This window comes from Macaca nemestrina, chromosome 10 (assembly GCF_043159975.1).
Source record: "Macaca nemestrina isolate mMacNem1 chromosome 10, mMacNem.hap1, whole genome shotgun sequence".
In the NCBI taxonomy this organism is placed as follows: Eukaryota; Metazoa; Chordata; class Mammalia; order Primates; family Cercopithecidae; genus Macaca; species Macaca nemestrina.
The window spans coordinates 133,651,091-133,675,205 of NC_092134.1; the positions used below are offsets into that span (position 1 = coordinate 133,651,091).

At 38.8% G+C, this 24,115-nt stretch overlaps 1 protein-coding gene across 4 annotated transcripts in view; it reads right to left on the minus strand.

The window, feature by feature from the left end:
• The window catches only part of LOC105499921 (C-type lectin domain family 1 member A), a 29,304-nt gene extending 12,712 nt beyond the window's left edge, over positions 1-16,592 (minus strand). The window contains exons 1-2 of one of the 4 annotated variants that reach the window (XM_011772797.2): positions 16,356-16,592; positions 6,951-7,049 (exon numbers count right to left, since the gene is read on the minus strand). In XM_011772797.2, the coding sequence (XP_011771099.1) occupies positions 6,951-7,049; positions 16,356-16,470 (214 nt within the window). In that variant the 5' untranslated portion in view covers positions 16,471-16,592. Of the gene's footprint in view, positions 1-6,908; positions 6,926-6,950; positions 7,050-16,355 lie in introns of those variants that run through there. The other 3 variants (XM_011772798.2, XM_011772802.2, XM_011772801.2) reach the window with 3 other exon arrangements.
• Between the last annotated feature and the right edge of the window lie 7,523 nt (positions 16,593-24,115).

Sequence of the window (24,115 nt, forward strand, 5' to 3'; positions counted from 1 at the left end):
TTATCCTGGCAAACTTAGAACAAGCTGTGAATCACAGGATCCCAACAACTGATCATGATCTGGAAGCCCAAACCCTTTTTCAGTTTGCCAGACCTCTAGTTAAATAATACTTGACTCTCACTTTCACTGGCGGGAAATCCATCTCTCTGTTGCCAGATAACATGGGGACAGAGTGACCAGGACAGGATGTAAATTCCCTGTCTACTACTGCAGTTGGTGCTCTCTTTAAAGCACCACCTCCTGGCTGGAGGCCAACCAACTCAAACCATTAGAGTAACTCAGGACAGAATAACCCTGCTCCAAGGAGGGAGAAGACAACAGCTAATTCCACTGCCTGCAACATCCTGGCTAACCAGAGGTCCTGAGTGTGTCCATCTGACAACTTCACTGCTAGCATAACCAGCATTCAAGACAACCAGCACACTAAACATATCTACAACCAAGGACTCTCACAGAGTCTACTTCACTTCCTTGCCAACTTCATCATAGCAGGTGCCCCACAGATGGGAGACCTGAAGATGGATCATATCACAGGACTCTGCAGACATTCCCCAGCACCAGCCTGGAGCCTGGTAGCACCCACAGTGGCTAGACCCAGAAGAGAATAACAATAACTGCAGTCTGGCTCTAGGGAAGTCCTGTTCCTAGGGGAAGGGGGAGAGCACAACATCAAGGGATCACCCCATGGGATGAAAGAATCTGAACAGCAGCCTGTGTGTTCCAGATCTTTTCACTGAAATACCCAATATACCCAAATGAGAAGGAAACAGAAAAGTAAGTCTGGTAATATGACAAAACAGGACTCTATAACACCACCAAAAGATAACACTAGCTCCCCAGCAATGGATCCAAACCAAGAAGAAATCTTCAAATTGCCAGATAAAGAATTCAGAAGGCTGATTATTAAGTTACTCAAGGAGATACCACAGAAAAATGAAAAACAACTTAAAGAAACTTATTTATGGTTTTCTTTCTTTCTTTTTGAGACAGAATCTCACTCTGCTGCCCAGGCTGGAATGCAGTAGTGTGATCTTGGCTCACTGCAACCTCCACCTCCCAGGTTCACTTGATTCTCCTGCCTCAGCCTCTCAAGTGGCTGGGATTAAAGGTGCCCACCACCATGCCTCTCTAATTTTTATAGTTTTGTAGAAATGAGGTTTCACCATGTTGGCCAAGCTGGTCTTGAACTCCTGACCTCAGGTGATCTGCCCTCCTCAGCCTCCCAAAGTGCTGGGGTTACAGGCATGAGCCACCACATTTGGCCTAAACAAATTTTCAAAAACAATATAGGATGTGGATTTTAAAAATTATCCAGAGAAATAAATATCATAAAGAAAAGACTATCACAACTTCTGGAAATGAAAGACACACTTAGAGAAACACAAAATGCACTAGAAAGTTTCAACAATAGACTAGAACAAGAAGAGAGAACTTCAGAGCTTGAAGACAAGGCTTTTGAATTACCCCAATCTGACAAAGACAAAGATAATAGAAAAAAAAAAAATGAACAAAGTCTCCAAGTAAGTTGGAGCCATAGTAAATGGCCAAACCTAAGAATAATTGTTTCTGAGGAAGAAGAGAAATCTAGAAGTTCGGAAAACTTATTTGAGGGGATAAACCAGGAAAAAACCCTTGGTCTTCCGAGGGATCTAGACATTCAAACACTAGAAGCTCAGGATGTAAGGGTTCTCTGGCTGCGATATCTGTCACCCCATTGATTGCCAGTGTTCATTTGGCTGATCTGGCTGGCTAGGCATGTGTCCCCTTCCTCCCTCACTGCTCCAGGTGCATCCCTCCTGAATGCACATGGTCGAAGAGGATGACTATACCCGACAGAGGAGGACCAGTCTGGTCAAGGGTATACAAGTAGCTGCACTCTCCTGTTAGAACCTCCAAACAATCTCTCAAATACTAGAAGCTAAAAAAACACCTGGGAAATTCATTGCAAAAAGATTATCACCTAGGTAAATATTCATTATGTTATCTAAAGTCAAGATGAGGCCGGGCGTGGTGGCTCACGCCTGTAATCCCAGCACTTTGGGAGGCCGAGGTGGGCGGATCACAAGGTCAGGAGATCGAGACCATGGTGAAACCCCGTCTCTACTAAAAATAGAAAAAATTAGCCGGGCGCAGGGGCGGGCGCCTGTAGTCCCAGCTACTCGGGAGGCTGAGGCAGGAGAATGGCATGAACCCGGGAGGCGGAGCTTGCAGTGAGCCAAGATTGCGCCACTGCACTCCAGCCTGGGCGACAGAGCGAGACTCCGTCTCAAAAAAAATAAAAATAAAAAAAAAATAAAGTCAAGATGAAGGAAAGAATCTTAAAAGTTGTAAGACAAAAACATCAGGTAATCTATAATGAAAACTTATCAGATTAATAGCTTACATCATCAGAACCCCAGAAAGGATTGGGGTCCTATTTTGACCCTTCTCAAACAAAATATCGTCAGCCAAGAATTTTGTATCCAGTGAAACTAAGATTCATAAATGAAAGAGAGATAATGTTTTTTTCAGAGAAACAAATGCTGTGAGAATTTGTAACTACCAAGACAGCACTACAAGAAATGCTAAAAGGAGTGCTAAGTCTTGAAAGAGAATCTCAGAACCTCAAAATACACCAAAATAGAATCTCCTGAAAACATAAATCTCACAGGACCTATAAGACAATAACACACACACACACACACACACACACACACACACACACACACACACACACAAAATAAAACAAGATATTCAGGCAAGAACTAGCATAATGAATAGAACAGTACTGCACATCTCAGTACTAACACCGAATGTAAATGACCTAAATGCTCCACTTAAAAGATAAAGAATGACAGAATGGATAAGATTTCACCAATCAAGTATCCGCTGTCTTCAAAAGACTCACCTAACACATAAGGACTCACATAAACTTAAGGTAAAGAAGTGGAAAAAGATATTCCATGCAAATGGAAAACAAAAATGAGCCAGAGTAACTATTCTTTTATCAGACAAAACAGACATTAAAGCAACAACAGGAAAAAACAAAATAAAATAAAATAAAACAAAGAGAGACATTATATAGTGATAAAAGGAATAATTCAACAGGAAAGTATCACAACCCTAAATATATATGCACCTAACATTGGAGCTCCCAAATTTATAAAACAATTACTACTAGACCTAAAAAATGAGATAGACAGCAACACAATAATAAGTGGGGGACTCCAATACTCCACTGACAGCACTAGACAGGTCTTGAAGACACAAAGTCAACAATGAAGAACAAAGAAAGAAACAATGGACTTAAACTATATCCTAAGACAAATTGACTTAACAGATATTTACAAAACATTCCATCCAACAACTGCAGAGTATGCATTCTTTTCATCAGCACATGCAACATTCTCCAACAAAGGCCATATGATAGGCCACAAAACAAGTCTCCATAAATTTAAGAAAACTGAAATTATATCAAGTATTCTCTCAAAGCATAGTGAAATAAAATTGAAAATTAACAATACAAGGCACCCTGAAAACTACACACATACATGGAAATAAAATAATCTGATCTTGAATGATCTTTGGGTAAACAACAAAATCAAGATAGAAATTAAAAAATACTTTGAACAGAACGATAATATTGGTGACACAACTTATGAAAACCTCTAGCATACAGCAAAAGCGGTGCTAAGAGGAAAGTTCATAGCATTAAATGACTACATCAAAATGTCTGAAAAACCCCAAATAGACCATCTAAGGTCACACCTCAAGAAATCAGAGAAACACGAACAAACCAAACCCAAATCCAGTAGAAGAAAAGAAGTATCAAGGATCAGAGCAGAACTAAATGATATTGAAATGAAAAAAAAAAAAAAAACAAACATACAAAAGATAAATGAAACAAAAAACTGGTTCTTTGAAAAGATAAATAAAATCCATAGAGCAGGCCGGGCGCGGTGGCTCAAGCCTGTAATCCCAGCACTTTGGGAGGCCGAGACGGGCGGATCACGAGGTCAGGAGATCGAGACCATCCTGGCTAACACAGTGAAACCTCGTATCTACTAAAAAATAGAAAAAACTAGTCGGGTGAGGTGGCGGGCGCCTGTAGTCCCAGCTACTCGGGAGGCTGAGGCAGGAGAATGGCGTAAACCCGGGAGGCGGAGCTTGCAGTGAGCCGAGATCGCCCACTGCACTCCAGCACTCCAGCCTGGGCGACAGAGCGAGACTCCGTCTCAAAAAAAAAAAACAAAAAAAAAATCCATAGAGCATTAGCAAGGTTAATCAAGAAAAGGAGAGAAGATCCAAATAACCTCAATTACAAATGAAATGAGAGATATTCCAACTGATGCCACACAAATACAAAAGATCACTCAAAGCTACTATAAACAAAGTCCAGAGGGGATAGACAAATTCCTGGAAATATACAACCCTCCTAGATTAAACCAGGAATAAATAGAAACTATGAACAGAACAGTAAGAAGTAGTGAAAATGAAACAGTAAGAAAAACACTGCCAACAAATAAAAGTCTATACACAAATGGATTCACAGCTGAATTCCATCAGACATTCAAAGAAGAATTGGTACAAATATTACTGAAACTATTCCCAAAAATAGAAAAAGAGAATCTTCCCTAAATCATTCTATGAAGCCAGTATCACAGTAATACCAAAATCAGGAAAGCACAGAACAAAAAAGAAACTAGAGACCAATATCCCTGATGAACACTGATGCAAAAATCGTCAACAAAAGACTAGCTAATTGAGGGCCTGGTACGGTGGCTCATGCCTGTAATCCCAGGACTTTGGGAGACTGAGGCAGGTCGATCACCTGAGGTCGGGAGTTCGAGACCAGCCTAACCAACATGGAGAAACCCTGTCTCTACTAAAAGCACAAAATTAGCCAGGCGTGGTGGTGGGTGCCTGTAATCCCAGCTACTCGGGAGGCTGAGGCAGGAAAATCACTTGAACCCAGGAGGCGAAGGTTGCACTGAGCTGAGATTGTGCCACTGCACTCCAGCCTGGGCAACAGTGTTAAGACTCCATCTCAAAAAAAAAAAAAAAAAAGACTAGCTAACTGAATCCGACAGCACATCAAAAAGATAATACCCCATGATAAAGTGGGTTTTATCCCAGGGATGCAGGGATGGTTTAACATACACAAGTCAATAAATATGACACATTACATAAACAGAATTAAAAACAAAAATCATATGATCATCTCAATAGATGCAGAAAAAGCATTTGAAAAAATCCAGCATTCCTTTATGATTAAAACATTCAGCAAAATTGGCATATAAAGGACATACCTCAATGTTATATATATATACACACACATATATAACATTTTAATATATGTATTATATATATTTATATATAAAATATATATATTTTTTGGATGGAGTCTATATATATATATATTATATCTATATATATATAGATAGATATTTTTAGATGGAGTCTCACTCTGTCACCCAGGCTGGAGTGCAGTGCAGTGGTGTGATCTTGGCTCACTGCAATCTCCGCCTCCTGGGTTCAAGTGATTCTCGTGCCTTGACCTCCTGAGTAGTTGGGATTATAGGTGCCCACCACCACGCTAAATTTTATATTTTCAGTAGAGACGAGGTTTCACCATGTTGGCCAGGCTGGTCTCCAACTCTGACCTCAAGCGATTCGCCTGCCTTAGCCTCCCAAAGTGCTGGAATTACAGGTATGAGCCACCATTCCTGGCCTAAAAAAATGTATAATTTAAATAATTTATCTATATCTATTTATAAATACATAAATAGAAATGTGGAGTTATAATATTAGTTCCCAACTTCAAGAATAAATTCTCAACCTATATTTATTGCTTGATAAATCTTTTTATGTATACTCTCAAATGTTACTCAACATAAAACCACCGATCTGTTTATATGTTGGTTATTATATTGAGTATTGACAATATACCATATATTGTTACTTATTCAGTTATTGAAATAGTGTTATTATTTTTTCCATGATTTTATAGTTTGCAATTAGGATCATTGAGAACAAGTAAATTCCTAATGTCATTTTACTAGAAATTTTCAACATTCAGATTTGAAATTCAGCTCTCTACATCTAAGTATAGAAATCTCTCATGAATCATGAGAGTTCCTCTGTATTTCCAAGAATAATGGTGGTTGCAAAATAATAGTTATATCACAATGAAATAAAACTTTGGGGATCAAAGGGGGCAATAAGAAATTATTTGTAATTTTGAAATATAAGATACAAACAAAAGTCTTAAAATTCCTGTAAAATCCAGTTTTTGACATTAAAATCTGCTCTTCTATATAACATTTTTCTTTGAATAACCTTCTTCAGCTGTTTAGGAAACATTGCTGTGGGGACTTCACCTACTGAGGCAAATTCATCCACTTTCTTTTTTAAGGTTTTTAACTTGTTTTTACTAGTTTGAAATTTAAATATTTTTAGATATGCATTTTTCCGATTTGATTTTCACAAGTTTTTATAAAATGACTGTATAACTTCCTGGCCTTTAAAATATACGATGATGAAGGAGTTTACCTACTCTCCTTGTATTGACGGTATGCGCGGCCCTGTGGGTAGTATATTCTGCACTAGCCCACCGAACCCTGTATTCTCAGAGTCAAAACCTCTGATACCCTAGTCTTTTGTGGAATGGGAGAGGGCTGAAGCATGCATTTATTTAAAATAAATGATATTTTTAGACAGTGACATATAAACAACCAGACAAAACCCTTCTTATCTCAAACAGAATGTTTAATTCTAGTTGGCAACTGATTGTCATATTTTAATTCTTCTTCCATTATTCACCATTTAAATAGCTACATTTAAGAAAAGATACACTGAGTTTTCCAAAGGCTAAAGAATTAAAGCTTAAAAAACAAATCCATGACAAGTGTTTCTCATCCTAGACAAACCTTGGAACCAGGATCCTCCCCCAGGTCAGAGCGCAGACTTACACAAAAGCCCCAGGACTGCCAGCCCTATCAGCAGCACCAAGCACAAAGTCAGCAGGGTCAGGGCCACTGGTCGCCACGTTGAAGAGGGAGCCCTGTGCTCTGCAGGGAACAGAAGAGAAAGCAGGGTTTGGCTTTTTCTTCCTCTTGAATCTAAGTCAATAACAGGTAAAGGAGAGGAGTTGATTCTGCACGGGAACAAATTATGCTGGACAACAGTAACGGGGGCTGGATAACTTGATTTCTGTCCTCAGAAACATCATCATAAGGCTCAGTGCAAGCCTCACTTATCACAGCTAGATTTTCTCACAAACCCCACCCATTTGTATCCACCTCTCAAGTCTTACTTTGCACTGAAGCACACTATGCATTATCTTTATGTGGTTGGTTGTACAACCTTCTGCTTGTCAAAATTCTAATTATGAAAGACTGTCATGAAAATGTCTGAGAATCTCTGAACCTTACCAAGGGACAACTTTTTACATAATCAGGGGAAGATGGAATCAATTTGCTGTTACTTTTGAAAAACATCCCCCTCCCCCCAAGTTCCGTATATGCTTTTTCTAAAGGGCAAATTGCATGTTAGTAATGGGAAGTAATAATTTTACTGTTTTTCTGTGGAATTGATTCATTGAAAGTCCCTCTTTTGTAAGGATATTGTTTGTTCATTCATTTGATTTATATTTTTTCAAAAATAGATTATAAAGAAATAGGATCATCAATTTCTGAAAGATGAATCTAAACTATTTTTGCAACAGTTAAATAATTTTTAAAACTGTGGCAAACAGGCTTTCCTTGCCCTCCATTCTCGTAAGTTTGACTAGTAATTGCAGAGATTTTACTGTAAGTCATGGGTAGACCCTTCACCTAGTGAGATCACCTAGCTGAGTCTGAATGACCTAATGTATCTGACAGGGAAGATTTTTCAGGTGCAGCTAGCATCTAGCATTGTGATAAAAATGAACAAAGAGAGAGTGAAATCCTCAAAGAAACTCTCATCTCTTTGTAGCCCGTTAGTTCTACTTCACTGAGAATTCAAGTCACGTTCTGAAACAGAAAGATTAAAGAGTTCAGAGGGGCTTTTTGAAAGAAAATTCTTTTCCTTCTAGCAAGGTCCTATACATAAAACATTCCAGGTACAGAGATTTTCCAGGCTGGAGTGCAGTGGCGTGATCTCGGCTCACTGCAACCTCCACCTCCCAGGCTCAAGCAATCCTCCCACCTCAGCTCCTGAGTAGCTGGAACTACAGGCACGTGCCACCACGCCTGGCTAATTTTTTTTTTTCTATATTTTTGTTGGAGATGAGGTTTCACCATGTTGCCAAGGCTGCAGGCTGTTCTCTAACTCCTGAGCTCAAGTGATCCTCTTACGACACCTCCCAAAATGCTGGGATTACAGGCATGAGCTACCACGTACAGAGATTTATATGAAACATTATTTCCAAATGGGGAATGATAACTAGTGAAGAATATAGAAATAGACAATATGATTACTATCCTCTGGAACTTACAATCTAGTAGGGAAAATAAGTTAAAGTCTCAGAGTAGACATACTGATGTATTTTTAAATGTGAATCTTATTTCTTAGCAATCATCTCCTTTATAAATAGCTCTCATTACATTTAGAATAAAATCCGAATCACTTTTCACAGATTGTTCCTTTTAAAAAAAAAAGAAAATGGCAATTTTATTATGCTACTTCCCTACTTAAAAACTTCAAAAGCTTTATTGCACTTAAAATCAAATCCTACATTAGTCTTATTGAGACCTTCCTTAGCTCTTTCATCCCTTTCTGAACTATTTTCCTCTCATTCACATGTACTACTCACAATGGCCTTCCGTTTAATCCTTGATCTGATCAAGCTCGACCCTAAGTACCTTGTATCAGCCCCACTTCTGCCTCTGCATTAATTTCAGTTTCAATGGTACATCCTTGGAGGAGGTCCATGAGTCCATCTCTAGCATATCACTCACCCTGTACTAGGTAATATTTTCATGACTTTTGTTTCTTTTTGCCTGTCTCCTTTCTCTCCATTTAACATTCCATTAAAACAATGATCTTGTCTATCTTGTCCACCAGTGTATTTCCACTACTGAAAGTAGTGCCTGGGACATAAGGGCTGAGTAAATCTTTGACAGTTTAAATAATTGAAAAATGAAATTATAAAAAATTAATATGACTTAAACTAAGTTTTAAAGAGATAAGTGGGTTCTCCAAAGTTAAGCTTACAGGGTTTTCGTTTGTTTGTTTGTTTGTTTGTTTGTTTGTTTGTTTTTCTGTAGTCCATTGACTTCTCAGCAACATCTATGTCAGCAGAAAACAGGCTCAGCTAAATATATCTCCCAGCCATGGTGGTTTCTATACACTGACTTTTGTGAGATTATATCATGAACAAATCTAAGGGAGATTTGCCTCCTCCTGTTTCCTTCAGTTAACTGAGCTATGTGATTTAGTCTTGGTTTTTCTGCAAAAGGATGGTTTTCTCATGGTATCGACTATAAAAGTATTTCAGATCAGCAGAACATAAAAAAAAAAAAAAAAGATTAGAGGCAGAATATAGTTTGGGTGAATCATCCTCTCCAAAACCCTGTATTTGTAAACTTCCATACAGTCCAAGAAAGTTAATCATATGGATATTTCTAGATTCCACAGTTAAAAGTGCTTATGTGAGCCCATCACTATGGTGATTTTATTTTTCCACATACCTCTTATTACCATTAAATACATTGTATATCTTTGTTATTTCATTTAGCTTATATCTGTCTTACTCCAGGAAAAATTAAGCTCTTTCTTGGAAAATATCTATTTAGCCATTATTGTAACCCAGTTCCTAGTGCAGTAGTTGAAATAAGCTCAATTAAATTTAAATAAATGAATGAATAGGTCCTTTATATACAAATATCTGTGTTATATGCCTACCTATCCCTAATCAAACATAGTTACATTAATACACATCTCAAAGTCATAATAATTTTTAAAATCCTGTTACTTCTTATAATTAATATTTGGCTGAAATTAAAAATAAGAGGTAAAGGAGAAGAAGAACTATGACAGTCAACTAACTTATTTATCTCTTTATAAATCTGTTTTCCGCCAGGCATGGTGGCTTAGGCCTGTAATCTCATCACTTCGGAATCCTCCCAACTAAAGCAGGAGGATTGCTTTGGGCCAGGAGTTCGAGACCAGCCTGAGCAACATAGTGAGATCCCATCTCTACAAAAGATAGCAACATAGTGAGACCCCACCCCATCTCTAGAAAAGTTTTTAAAATTCATCAGCCATGTTGGCACACACCTGTAGTCACAGCTACTCAGAAGGCTGAGGTGGGAGGATTGCTTGAGCCAGGGAGGTCAAGGCTGCAGTGAGTCGTGATCGTGCCACTCTACTCCAGCCTGGGTGACAGAGCAAGATCTTCTCTCAAAAGTAGTGATGAAATGAAATGAAATGAAACGAAATGAAATGAAATGAAATAAATCTGCTTTCCCTTGCATAATATCGAGGACATGGGAAGTGTTGTTTTTCTGCCCAAAGGACCAAAAAGAGTGAACTTAAATTCCTTCTGTGAAGTGATGGCCTGGACTTTAGAAATTAGAACATCTTTCAATGATAACTATATTCATGAAAAGAAAAAAAATACAGGATCCTTCCTAAGATTGCCTCTAGGTCGGAAAAAATAAAAGAAATATAATAGGCTTTAAAAGGTTTTTAAAAATCTCTTCTAAGAAATCCTCTTTCTCTGATCAAATTTTCCCATTTTGAAATTTTTCTTCTCTCTTCCCATCTCCCTCTTGCTCTCTCACTTCCTCTCTCTCTTTTTCAATATTCTCCATCCAATCATTCTATGTAAAGACATGGAGAAACACAATCCTGGGTAGTTCATCTTCCAGGAAACCAAGCTCCCATGACGGAAAGTCCATGAAGTTGAAAGTTTCACTTTTTCTTTTTCTTTGATGCTATTTTTCCTTCTAGATGTTTTTCTTCTAACTATGAGTCTAATGTTTCTCAGTTTTATTCCAAGTGCTCCTAATCATACTGAAGTCTCTCTCCAGGGATCACCCTCACCCTAACCCGAGAAAGATTTTCACAAAAATAAGATGCCTGGGAGGTCGCTTGAGTTTGGCCTGGCTTTATTGTGGTTTTATTTTTTGGAAGAGAACCCCTTTGCTCTCTCCTGAGGCATACTTAGAAAGGGGTGTGGATAGGCCAAGGAATGATATAAACATCCCTAAGAATAATAAGATATATATAGAAAAAAAAAACCTTTCCTGTATCCTCTTAGTATAACCATAGTATAAAAGGCCTTTGTGCTAGGGTCAAATTTTGGATACCAATTACTGTGTAATTATATGAAACTTTGTGGGTGGAGAGTTGTCAAACTGAACCAGTTACCCTTCATCAGGCATCAGAGAGAGAAAATTTTGTTTTCCACCCAAGAAACTAAGCTGACATTACCATATACAGTCTATTAGTATACCTATGAATGCAAAAGGTCTTAAAAGCTGGAGGAGACACCGAGAGTTTAAATAATGTGCACATTACAAACTAGTTGCAGAGCTAGGATTAAATCATTATGCTTAACGCTATACTTTGCACACTTTTCTGTGAGCCAGTCAGGAGTCACGGAGACATGGGGGCAAAACTGGTGGCAATGTACACAATATTTCAGGAAGCACTTTTTGATCCCTTTGTATTTTGAAATGTAAATGTCTCTGTTTCCTTAATCCTCACATGTAGTGCATGGGAAACCTCATAGGAGTCTGAGTTCGTGGGTTGAGTCTGCTTTTCTGTGTTCATGTAAATGCAGGTTTCTTTTCTCATATGAATCTATTTCAAATATTGCTATTTTCATACTCTCTAAATGAAAATGTGTGTTATCCTTCCTATTATTTGAAAAAAGTATATATCTAAGAACATACGAGCTATTTCTAGAATATCATTGAGGTTCCAATTCACAGTATTTAGAAACTTAATTATATTTCTCCTCTTCAGTAAAATTTAGGTGATGCAATTTTATATCTCCATCAACAGATACTATTTACTGAAATATAATTCAAAAACAATATTACCATTCATGATAATTTCTCAAATTTCTTGAGTTACTGAGAAAAATGTCTTATATGAATGTTCTCATCTAGCCTCACAAACAACCCCTATAAGGTAGATATTATTATCTCATTTTACAGGTAGGGAACTGAGGCCTAGCGGGTTTAGACAGCTTATTCAGGAACACACAGCTACTATTAGTAATAGTTACTAATGAACTATTAGTAACTCCCCAGGATTGTGTTTCTTCATGTCTTTATATAGAATGATTGAATGGAGAATATTGAAAAACAGAGAGAAAGAAATAGTTACTAATAGTAACTATAAGTGTGTTCTAGATACACTTTATTTCATTGGAAGCAACCTTTGCAAAAATTCAATTACCAAGGAGTCACTGAAGTTGCCTAAGTTTGCACAACTGGTAAGTAACAGAGCTACCCAAGCAGACGGATTCCAGAGCTGGACATTTTCAGTCATCTTCCTATCCTCCCAACACATCTCAGAACAATATTTGTACATGGTAGTGCATCTGGAATCATAGAACGACAGCAGCTTGCAACTTTTCACTTCTACATTACGAAATATCCACTCTACCAGCAAGATGAATTTTGAAAGCAAAATTTAATCACACTTCCTCTCTTCCATAGGAAGAAATATTTCCCAAAGCTCATTCTGTCCTAGTCAGTTTCTTAGTGTGCTGTATCAGGCTCCTCCTAATAGGATCCCATTATACTCGTTAGCCTCATGGGTCCAGATCATGTCACTTCCTCCGGGAACTTGTAAAACTAAACTCAATCAGTAACTCACTCATTCCTATATTGCTTCTGTGGCCTCCAACACTGATTTAACAGCACTAAATGACATTTACTACAACTATTGATTTAGAGCATCCCTTCCACTTCTCTAAGCACCTGAAAAACAGGTTCCTCTAGTACATGCCATAATGTCTTGTCATGAGTAGGTTTGATTTAAAAAGTTCTTGAATCAGTTAACAGTGATTTATGTCATGACTGTGATGAGAGATTTATGCTGTAATTGAGGAAATAAAACTAAGACACTGGGAAATGCAATAGTACTGTAATTAATGCGAACAAGGGTAAAGAGGAACTTGAATTTATTATTAAATTTTTTAAAATTATTTAACCAAAGTAATTGTTCATTTTATTATGTAACCATCAGTTCCTTTTTAAACTACTGCTATCAAAACTAAATATTTTCTTCCTTTTTGATAAACTGTTAAATACTCATTTTTAGTCTTCCTTTTACTTAAACTCTCTGCAGTATTTGTTATTTGTTGTTTTTAACACTCACAGTCATCATCACTGACTTTTCCAATACTCTCGAATTTATTGTCTCTTCCATTATTCTGATTTTCCATTACTCTTGACTTTATTGTCTCTTGATGCCCTTGAGGTCTCTCTCCCAGATTCCTGCTTCTACCACTCTCTGCTGTTCATCCCTAGTAGCTCCTTTTGGAATCTTTCATTCTTCTTGCTCCTCAGGTCCTGATATTCCCTCAGATTTTCTCCTTGACACTCTATTCTTCTGTTCATTCATCTTTTCATTTTACATTCCCTCCCTCAGTGATCTCACACACTCCCATACATTTTAGTTACTATCCATTTATTTTACTTAATGACTTAGGTACCTCATCTACTTTATTTATTTATTTAATTACTATGCCAGTAATTCCCACAAATATGTGTAGCCTAACCCACATCCTGCATATACAGGTGTCTTTGGACAGCTCCAAATGCAAGTCCCTCCTTCTACAGACCCCTTAAACTCAAACTCAATTCATCACCTTTCCTGTCCCTTCTATAGTTTCTGTCTCAGTTAAACAGCAGTACCATCCACATTACGTCAGACAGAACCTAGTCAACCTACCACCGAGGTCCCTTTCCTTGTCTCCTCACATGTAACCAATCACTGATTATCTAAACTCCATCGCCTCGACATATTTCATATCTGATTCTTTTTCCTCGTTTTTACTATACTGCCTCAGTTCAGGTTCTTTTACTCTTGTACCCGACTAGTGAAAAAATTTGGTATCGGCACATCCAGTTTCATATACTTTCAACCTATCCTTTCCATTGCAGCCTGGAAGGTCTTCCCCAAATGCAAAATTCTGTTTCTCCCTATCTAAATCCTGCATTGACCTCATTTTAAATATTGAATAGAATTAAAATAGAGCAGCATGCCCGAAAATCCCTCCTTAACTTGCCAGACTTACCCCCTTGCCAAGTTTCCCTCCTCCAACTCTACACCTATGCCATACATATTGCTTATAGTTCTCTAAAAATACAAAGCTACTGAAAACCTTCATGACTTTCCCTTCATATGTTTCTCTGTCTGTAGTGTTCCCCAGCCTCTCAAACATCCTCACTCCTGATTCCACATTATGTGGAAGATCTTAAAATTAACTCCATTCCACAGTCGCTCCTCCTGTTAAGCCTTTCCTAAGCTCCTCTACTTAATTAGGTAGACATAACCAAGCTCTCGGCTGTACTGTACATGCTTCTGCCATAACACCTTATTATACTTATTCCTCAGTTGAGAATTGTATTAGACTTTCAATTTCCTTATGAACAGGGACCATATCACATTGGACATTATATCCTCAGTACTAGGATAACATGACCCCAAACATAAGTTTGTGAAAAATATATGAGCTTGTTGTCTTTCATTTTCACTATCTTAATTGTCTGGCATTTTTACTATCTTGTTTGTCATTTGTAAACACAAACATAGTTGTTATGTCAATTGTTATTGACAAAAGTCTAGAAATTAAATGAATGTGATTTGTATTAATTCTAAAAAATAAAAGTTGCCAGCTCTTAATGGTGTCACATCAGTATGTTGAATCTGAATCCTCCACACTGCCAAAAATTTCTGAGTGATTTCTGCTGTTATTTTTATCAGCGAAGGTATATCAGATATGTTTATCTAAGAAATAATTATACTTCTATGATGGCATTCCCCTGAATGTTTGTATTACCATAAAAAGATGAAAACGAGATCTCATATATGTTGCGTAAGATAACTATTTCCAGATGATTTCCTCCAACACAATTCTTTGTAATCTCTACTCCCACTGTTTCAATTTTCATTTCTTACAAAGAAGCTCCCAGATGTTGCAGCTAGTGTTTTATCTTGCTCCACGTCCCTCTCCACCCTTCAACCTCAGCAGAACTTATTTGTACATGCTGTTCCTGATTATGCTGATCACTAATCTTTGAGAGACTTCTGGCTCCCGTCAAAGGTGGAAAATGAAGTTATGTACAAGCTACTCAAAACCACAGCCCTACAAATGGACTCTTCCTAAGATTTTTGGAGGAAAACACTTCGTATCCTATTACACATATCCTGTGGCTACAGAAGCTGACATCCCTACTTTGTCACTTAGCTTCATTTCAAAGAGGTTGGAAATCCCCAGTGTCCCTTAACAGCTTACTGGGTAGTTTAGTTTAAAAACAACAACAACAACAAAAAAAGAGCCATATTAGTAGGTCTCAGGTGGAGAGTCATTTAATAAATAGAAAGTGAATGGAGGGTTTAGTAGGAGAAAGGAAGGAAAACTAAAAGTTATTCGATAAAGAAATAAGGAACAGGATCTTTTTTTAAAATATTTTAAATGTATATCCAAATTTACAAAGGCGAAGAAAACGATGATATAATCAGAGGGAAAGGACATATTAAAATACAGGCACTGAATGAAAGCTAAAATGTGGGATTCCTTTCAACATTTCATTTCTTGAGAATTCCTCAAGTGTTCCTTTCAGCAATTTTGTGTCAGTCTACATCAGTTCAGACAGACACTCAAATATTTTACATAATTTATCATTCTCGGTACTCACAACCACCTTGTAAAGGAAGTTTTATTACTTCTATTTAATATTAATTCAAATTAACATGAATTAATATACTTAAAGCATTTAAAACACTGCCAGCACATAATGAGCCCTTTATACATGTTTGTGGCCATTAATATTTTATAAATAAAGAGTGTGATGCTACCAGGATACTTAAATAACTCATCCAAGGTTACACAGAAGGAAAGTGGCGTACCTGGGTTAGGACCTAGAACCTAGTCCTGTGTATATTACCATGTGAGTCCTTTTCACTAGAACTGAAGTCATATTTTAGCTTTAGATTGGCTGAGTGGCCCAGGAAATAAAATCCTTCTCTAACTGTGTGAATTATGGAACTGAATAGAACTGGAAAAAAAACATCACTACTATGTCACAGGAATTGGAAATAAAGTTATAAGATAGAAGTTAAATGTACAAATTTCTAGGAGGGATAGCTCATCTCACACATTTCACAAGGGCTCTGGTCTATCTGGACTCCAGGAGACAGGGTACCTGTGCGCCGGGGCTCTGGACGCCGAGCTGTGGCAGAGGCTTGAGAATGCAGGCTCATGGTGGTGTCTCCATCATCATCCAGCACGTCCCTCGTGCTGCTGTACTTGGGCTGCATCTGGATTCCTACAGCGGTGAGAGTGAAATATGGTGGGATTGCCCTGGGCCGCCTGGCTACTGTGAGCTCGTTCAGGAAGCAAGGCACTGAAAGGCATTCCTAATGTTCTTTCCCAGCAAGTAGCAGGGGAAGTCTCTGGCTGCAGTTCCTGACTGGACAGGCCCAGCCCCTCTGCTGTGAGCTTGTACTCTGAATGCCAAATCAATCAGGCTGAGGGGAAACAGCATGTGTTTTCGGTTTAGGCAGTCTCTGTCTCAACAGTTATCAAAAAGTTGGCCTTTCTCAGGTCTTTTTCGTTTACCTGTTTGCATTTCTCATGTAACTTCAGTGTAAAGAAGGCAAGAACTTACAATAGCATGGTGTAGCCCTGTGGTTCCTTCAGAGCATGCGGAATAATAATAACTTGGAAGGACACGCATCCTCATTTCTTACCCATCCTTTAGGGAGTCACTTAGTTTAACCTCTCTGTGCCTTTGTGAAAAGAGAAGAGATTATAGGATCTAGCCCCTTCCTTTCTCCAAGAACAGAGTAGTGATCATTCTTATAGTATCTGAACTTGATGTAACATTTTATAGCACATTTGGTACATTATGATCATGAGGAATTATACATTTTACTGGAAGTAAAAACTTTTAAAACTATTACTAACCACCATGTGGTTTGCAGAAGCCAGTTAGTTTGTGCCTAAATCTCCTAAACTGAGAGGAAAATATTTTAGGTAATGTGAAAAAAATTCTTCCTGAATCAGTACATTAGAATTAGTCTGTTTGTGCTGACCTGCAACAGGATACCTGAGACCAGATAAATTACAAGCAATAGAAATGTATTTCTCAGCATTCCAGAAGCTGGGAAATCTAAGATCAAGGCACTGGCAGGTTTGGATGTCAGGAGAGAGCTGCACTCTCTGTAGTGGAGGAAGGCTATTCTCACGTGGCAGAAAGCAGAAGGACAAGCCAGCCAAATGCTACATGTAGCCTCTTTTATAAAGGTTTTAATACCATCCTCAAGAGAGAAGCCTTCAAGGCCAAACCATCTCTTAAAGGCCCCACCTCTCTCAATACTACCACACTGGCAAGGCCTGAATCGTGCAAGAAACACATTCAAACCATAGTAAGATAGTTATCAGTAACAACCTTGTGGCTTTGGGAGGACAATTAACAATTTGCGTCTGCATTTCCTAAACTGAAAGACAAGAAGATTGTTTTAGATAATGTCTAAAAGTTCTTCCTGAATCTGTACAATAGGCTTATATTACTCTACCAAAACTTTTCCAGATGTTAAGTGATAGATGGGCAAAATCAAACATGCTAAATATAAAGGAGTGTCAGAATGCTCCAGGTGGGGTAGCCAGACCATCTAAAAGATCTATGAGGAAGTGCATATTGTGGATTCACATGTGTTTTAAGCTGTGTGTTATTCATCAAATTATTCTAAATTTTTTAAAAACAGGATTTTTTTTTTTTAGATGACAGATTGGAGGCAGTGTTAGCATGACTCTACCACTTGGAAGTTTTTTACTCACTTAAAATGGTGAGTAAAAAACTCTCACTGTGGGCCAGGCATGGTGGCTCACACCTTTAACCCCAGCACTTCGGGAGGCCGAGGTGGGTGGATCACCTGAGGTCAGGAGATGGAGACCAGCCTGACCAACATGGCAAAACCTCGTCTCTACTAAAAATATGAAAATTAGCCAAGTGTGGTGGCGGGTGCCTATAATCCCAGCTACTGGGGAGGCAAGAGGTAGGAGAATCACTTGAACCCAGGAGGCAGAGGTTGCACTGAGCCAAGATCGTGCCACTGCACTCCAGGCTGGGCGACAGAGCGAGACTCCATCTAAAAAATAAAAATAAAAATTCTCACTGTGTACATTTTTCCAAGAAGCAATGCAGGAACTGAACAGGAAAACTGAAAGAATCCATAGACTCTTTGAAAAAAGCAGCAGGTTACATCCCACGCCGTCAGTTAGGTGAAAAACTGTAAGCCCCCAGGGTGTGAGAGGTGAAGAGACTGGCTCCAGGATACAAACCCCCACTGGGGAACCTGAAAGTCCATGCCATGGGGGAAGGCCTTAACCCTTCCCAGCACTGGAACCAATTAAAAGAGCAGTGAGGAACATAAAAGTAACAGCAGCAGCAGGAAGAGGCCTGTGTGTATTCCCAGTCTCCAGCATGAACCAAGGGAAGCTATTCCTTATTACACCTCACAGACAACCTCGTGGAACTCAGCCAACTAGCTCAGCCAGGGGATGCACATTGTAAAAACTCCCAACTGAAATTCACAATATAACCTCAAGAGAAGATGAACTCCCTTGGCCAGAACCAGAAAGATGAGTGGGAAATGTGTTGCAGCCACGAGTGCAGGATCTGGGTGCCAGCTGTGTGGGTGAACAGAGTATGGCATGGCCCGAAAGCCAGCAGTTGCTATCACCATGGCAATTTGGTGTGAGCTCTGAGTGCACACTGCCTGGAACTTAGCTCACTGCTGCTAGCAGAGTACTGCAGGAGCCAGATCTGCCTTGTCAACTGTGTGAAATCTGGGTTAGGCTTACTGCTGCCTGCTACTCCCCACTCCCTGTGCAAACACATCTCCAACAGGGACCGCTGCTTGCCATGCACATGGTGACTCAGAGTGCAGACCCACCTAACACAGCCCTCGTCTGGCTTTGCCCCTCCACCCACCGTGGTAGCTTAATACAAAGGACAGAAACCCTGGGGAGGTTTATAGCCCCATCCATCACCTGAGAAGCCAGACTACCTACCCTGGGCAACATAAGGCAAGCACAAATCCCACTGCTACTACCACACCTGGTACTCTCTTGCAAATGCCACCCAGTAGCTGGAAGGCTACCAACACAGTCCATTACAGCATCTGTAGGTGGAATAACACTGCACTCAGGAAGGACAAAACTACTGTATGACCTCAGCTATTACCACTTCCTGCACCACCCTATCTAACCAGGAGGTCCTGAGTCTATCCACATGACCAGTTTATTCCTACTTGAACCAGCATTCAAGAAAGACAACGCACTAAAGTTATCTATAATCAAGGAATCTCACAGAGTCTATGTCACGCCTCTGGCACCCCCATCAGACCTGGTGCTGATACCTGCTGTTGAAAAACTGGAGGACAGGTCATGTCACTGGATCCTTAGCAGACATCTCCCAGCACTAATCTGGAGCCACTGAGTGGCTAGACCCAGAGGAGAAGCAGCACTCATAGTAGTCTGTCTGTCAGGAACTTCTACTCCTACGGAAAGGGAGAGTGCGCCACATCAAGGGAACACCCGGTGTGACCAAAGAATCCAGATGGCAGGTCTTGAGGATTAGATTGTTCCACTGGTGGGAAGTTTCTTTCAATAGAGGCAGAATTGAAGTGCTGGGTTCAGCAGGGAATGTCTACAGCTGTCCCAACAGTCAGACAGCCCTGATGCTTATCAAGGATCTTGGAGAAAGGGACTTCTTACCAACCTCGTCCACCACTGCAGACACAGCTGGGTCTTCTCCCACAAGAGCTCAGCATGGGTGCACCCATAGACAGACTTTCTCGAACACTTCAGGGTGACCGCATCCCCACAGGAGAAGCACCCTCCAGTTTCAGGCTTACATAAGAGGCAGAGTCACAATTGTCTACTTGGAACATTAACATTCCAACAGATGAAAAGAGAGGCCTGTCTGATCTGAATAGCCAGAATGTTGGGACAGGTGTGTGTCTGGGAGATGGATAGCTTCCCTGCTGACCTGACAGGGGAGCCAAGGTGGCTACCACCCTTCCCCTGATAAGACTTCAGTGTGTCTCACTGACAACTCCCCCAGCCCCCTTTGTCAAGGTTGAGACCTCTGCCCACCATTGGGTATTGCATTTACCCACCTTCTTTAGCCACAACTGGTTCCTACCTGGGAACACCTCCACTACTGGCCTGAAGCCTGAACCATCAACCCAGTGAATGAAATACTGGGGAAAAGTTAAAAAGTTTAAAAGTGCATACCACATTGGAATGAGATAAGCTTCCAGAGACAGTAAGTTTGCTCACACACTGAGTACATTACTGCTATGTCTAGCATCTGAGAAAGCCATCATACAAAGTTTCTCTATAACCAAGGAAATCATACAGACTTTTCAACCCTAAAAGCACCAAGAACCAAATTAGGCTATAACAAACAATAAACATTAAAGTCAAACCCTTAAGAAGGAAAATAAGAAATAAAATCACACAGTCAAATCAAAAATAAATTTAAGAATAATTAGAAGAAACAGTCTACCCAAATGAGGAAAACTAATTCTGTTAATATGATAAAATAGAGTTCTATAACACCTCCCAAAAGATCACATTAGCGCTCAAGAAATGAAGCCAAACTAAGACAAAATTTTAGAAATAGCAAATGAAGACTTTAGAATGTTGTATAAGAGCTACTCAAGGAGATACCAGAGAAAGGTGAAAACCAACATAAAGAAATTTAAAAGAAAAAAATTCAGATTACAAAAGAAAAATTTTCTAGAGAGCTAAATATCATAAAAAAGGAACTTCTGGAAATGAAAGATACATTTAGGGAATTACAAAATGCAGTGGAAAGTATTAACAAAAGACTAGAATAAGTAGAAGAAAGAATTTCAGAATTCAAAGATGAGGCTTTCAAATTAAGCCAATCAGACAAAAATGAAGAAAAAATAATCAAATGAACAAAGTCTCCAAGAAATACGGTAGTATGTAAAACAGCCAAATCTAAGAATAATTGGTGTTCCTGAGGGAAGAAGAGAAAAAAAAAGTTTGGAAAACTTATTTGAAGGAATAATTGAGGAAAACTTCCCTGGCCCTGCTGGAGATTTAGATATCCAAATCCAAGAAGCTCAAAGAACTCCTGAGAAACTCATTGCAAAAAGATCACCACCAAGGCATAGTCATTAGGCCATAAAAGTCAACATGTAGAAAAGAAATCTAAGAGCAGTGAGACAAAAGGCATCAGGTCACATATAAAGGAAAACCTATCAGACTAACAGCAGACTTCTCAACAGAAACCTTATAAGCCCAAAGGAATTGGGACCCTGTCTTTAGCTGCCTTAAACAGAACAACTGTCAGCCAACAATGTTGTATCCAGCAAAACTAAATGAAAGAGTGATATAATGAAATGAAAGAAAGATAAACTCATTTTCAGACAAACAAATGCTGAGAGAATTTGTAGTGTTACCAAACCAGCACTACAAGAAATGTGAAAAGGGCCGGGTGTTTTGGCTGATGTCTGTAATCCCAGCACTTTTGGAGTCCGAGGCAGGAGGATCACAAGGTCAGGAGACCAGCCTGGCCAATATGGTGAAACCTCATCTCTACTAAAAACACAAAAATTAGGCCAGGCCTGATGCCTCATACCTGTAATCCCAGCACTTGGGAGGCCGGGGCAGGTGGATCACCTGAGGTCAAGAGTTTGAGACAAGCCTGATCAACATGGCGAAACCCCATCTCTACTAAAAATACAAAAATTAGCTGGGCGTGGTGGCGGGTGCCTGTAATCCCAGCTAGCTGGGAGTCTGAGTCAGAAGGATCACTTGAACCCAGGAGGTGGAGGGTGTGGTAAGCAAAGACCAGGCCATTGCACTCTAGCCTGGGCAACAAGAGGGAAAACTCCATCTCAAAAAAAAAAAAGAAAAAAGAAAATACAAAAATTAGCCAGACCTGGTGGTGGGTGCATATACTCCCAGCTACTCAGGAGGCTGAGACAGGAGAACGCTTGAACCTGGGAGGTAGAGGTTGCAGTGAGTCAAGATCGCACCACTGCACTCCAGCCTCAGTGACAAAGTGAGACTATGTCTCAAAAAAAAAAAAAAAAAAAAAGATAAGAAAAGAAAAGAAATGTGAAAAGGAGTGCTAAATCTTGAAACAGAAGCTCAATATGCACCAAAATAGAACCTTTTGAAAGCATAAAACTCACAAGGCCTATCAAACAACAACACAATGAAAAACACAAAGTATGTAGGTAACAATTAATATGATGAGTAGAACAGTATCTCACATCTCAATATTAACATTGAACATAAATGGCCTAAATGCTCCACTTAAAAGAAACTGATTGGCAGAATCAATTTTAAAAATTACAAACCAAATATCTGCTATCTTCAAGAGATTCAACCAACATGTAAGGACTCATATAAATTCAAGGTAAAGGTGTAGAAAATGATATTTCATGCAAATGAAAATGAAAAGTGAGCAGGAGTAGCTAGTCTTATACCAGACATAACAGACTTTAAAGCAACAATAGTTTAAAAAAAAGAAGTCAAAGAAGGTCATTATATAATGATAAAAGGATCAATCCAAACAGAAGATATTACAGTCATAAATTTATATTTACCTAACCCTGGAGCTCCCACGTTCATAAAACAATTACTACCAGAGCTAAGAAAGAGATAGACAGCAAAACAATAACAGTGGAGGACTTCAATATTCCACCTGTAGCAGTGGTTCATTGAGACAGAAAGTCAACAAACCAATAATGGACTTAAACTAAATTTTAGAACAAATGGGCTTTACAGAACATTCTTTGCAAGAACCAAAGCACATACATTCTTCTCATCAGACATGAAACCTTCTCCAAGATAAACCATGTGATGGGATACAAAACAAATCTCAATAAGTTAACAAGTATCTTCTCAGGCCACAGTGGAATAAAACTAGAAATCAATACCAAAAGAAACCCTCAAAACTAAACAAATACATGGAAATTAAATAATCTGCTCATTATTTTCATTTGGGTTGACAATGAAATCAAGATGAAAATTTAAAAATTAATTGAAATGAATGATAGTAGTAACACTAGTTATCAAAACCTATGAGATATAGCAAAAAAAAAAAAAAGGAGTGCTAAGAGAAAAGTTTATAGTGCTAAATATCTACTCGAAACTTCTGAAACAGCACAACTTGACAACCTAATGTCACACCTCAAGGAACTACAGAAATAATAACAAACTAAACCCAAAGCTAGCAGAAGAAAGAAAATGACAAAGATGAGAGCAGATCTAAATGATATTTAGATGAACAAACCAAAAAAAATTTAAAAAAACCCAAAACATCAATGAAACAGAAAGCTGGCCCTTTGAAAAGATAAACAAAATAGATATACCATTAGCTAGATTAAGCAAGACAAAAAGAAGATTCAAGAAAGTTCCATTAGAAGTGAAAGGAACAACTAGTACCAGCCACTGCAAAAACATGCCAAATTATAAGACCATCGATGCTAGGAAGAAACTGCATTAACTAACAGGCAAAAGAGCAAGCTAACATCATAATGACAGGATCAAATTCACACATAACAATATTAACCCTCAATGTAAATGGACCAAATGCCCCAGTTAAAACACATAGACTGGTAAATTGGATAGAGTCAAGACCCATCAGTGTGCTGTATTCAGGAGACCCATCTCACATGCAGAGAGATGCCTCAAAATAAAGGGATGGAGGAAGATCTACCAAGCAAATGGAAAGCAAAAAAAAAAAAAAAAAGCAGGGATTGCAATCCTAGTCTCTGATAAAACAGACTTTAAACCAACAAAGATCAAAACAGACAGAGAAGGCCATTACATAATGGTAAAGGGATCAATTCATCAGGAAGAGCCAACTATCCTAAATATATATGCACCCCATACAGGATCACCCAGATT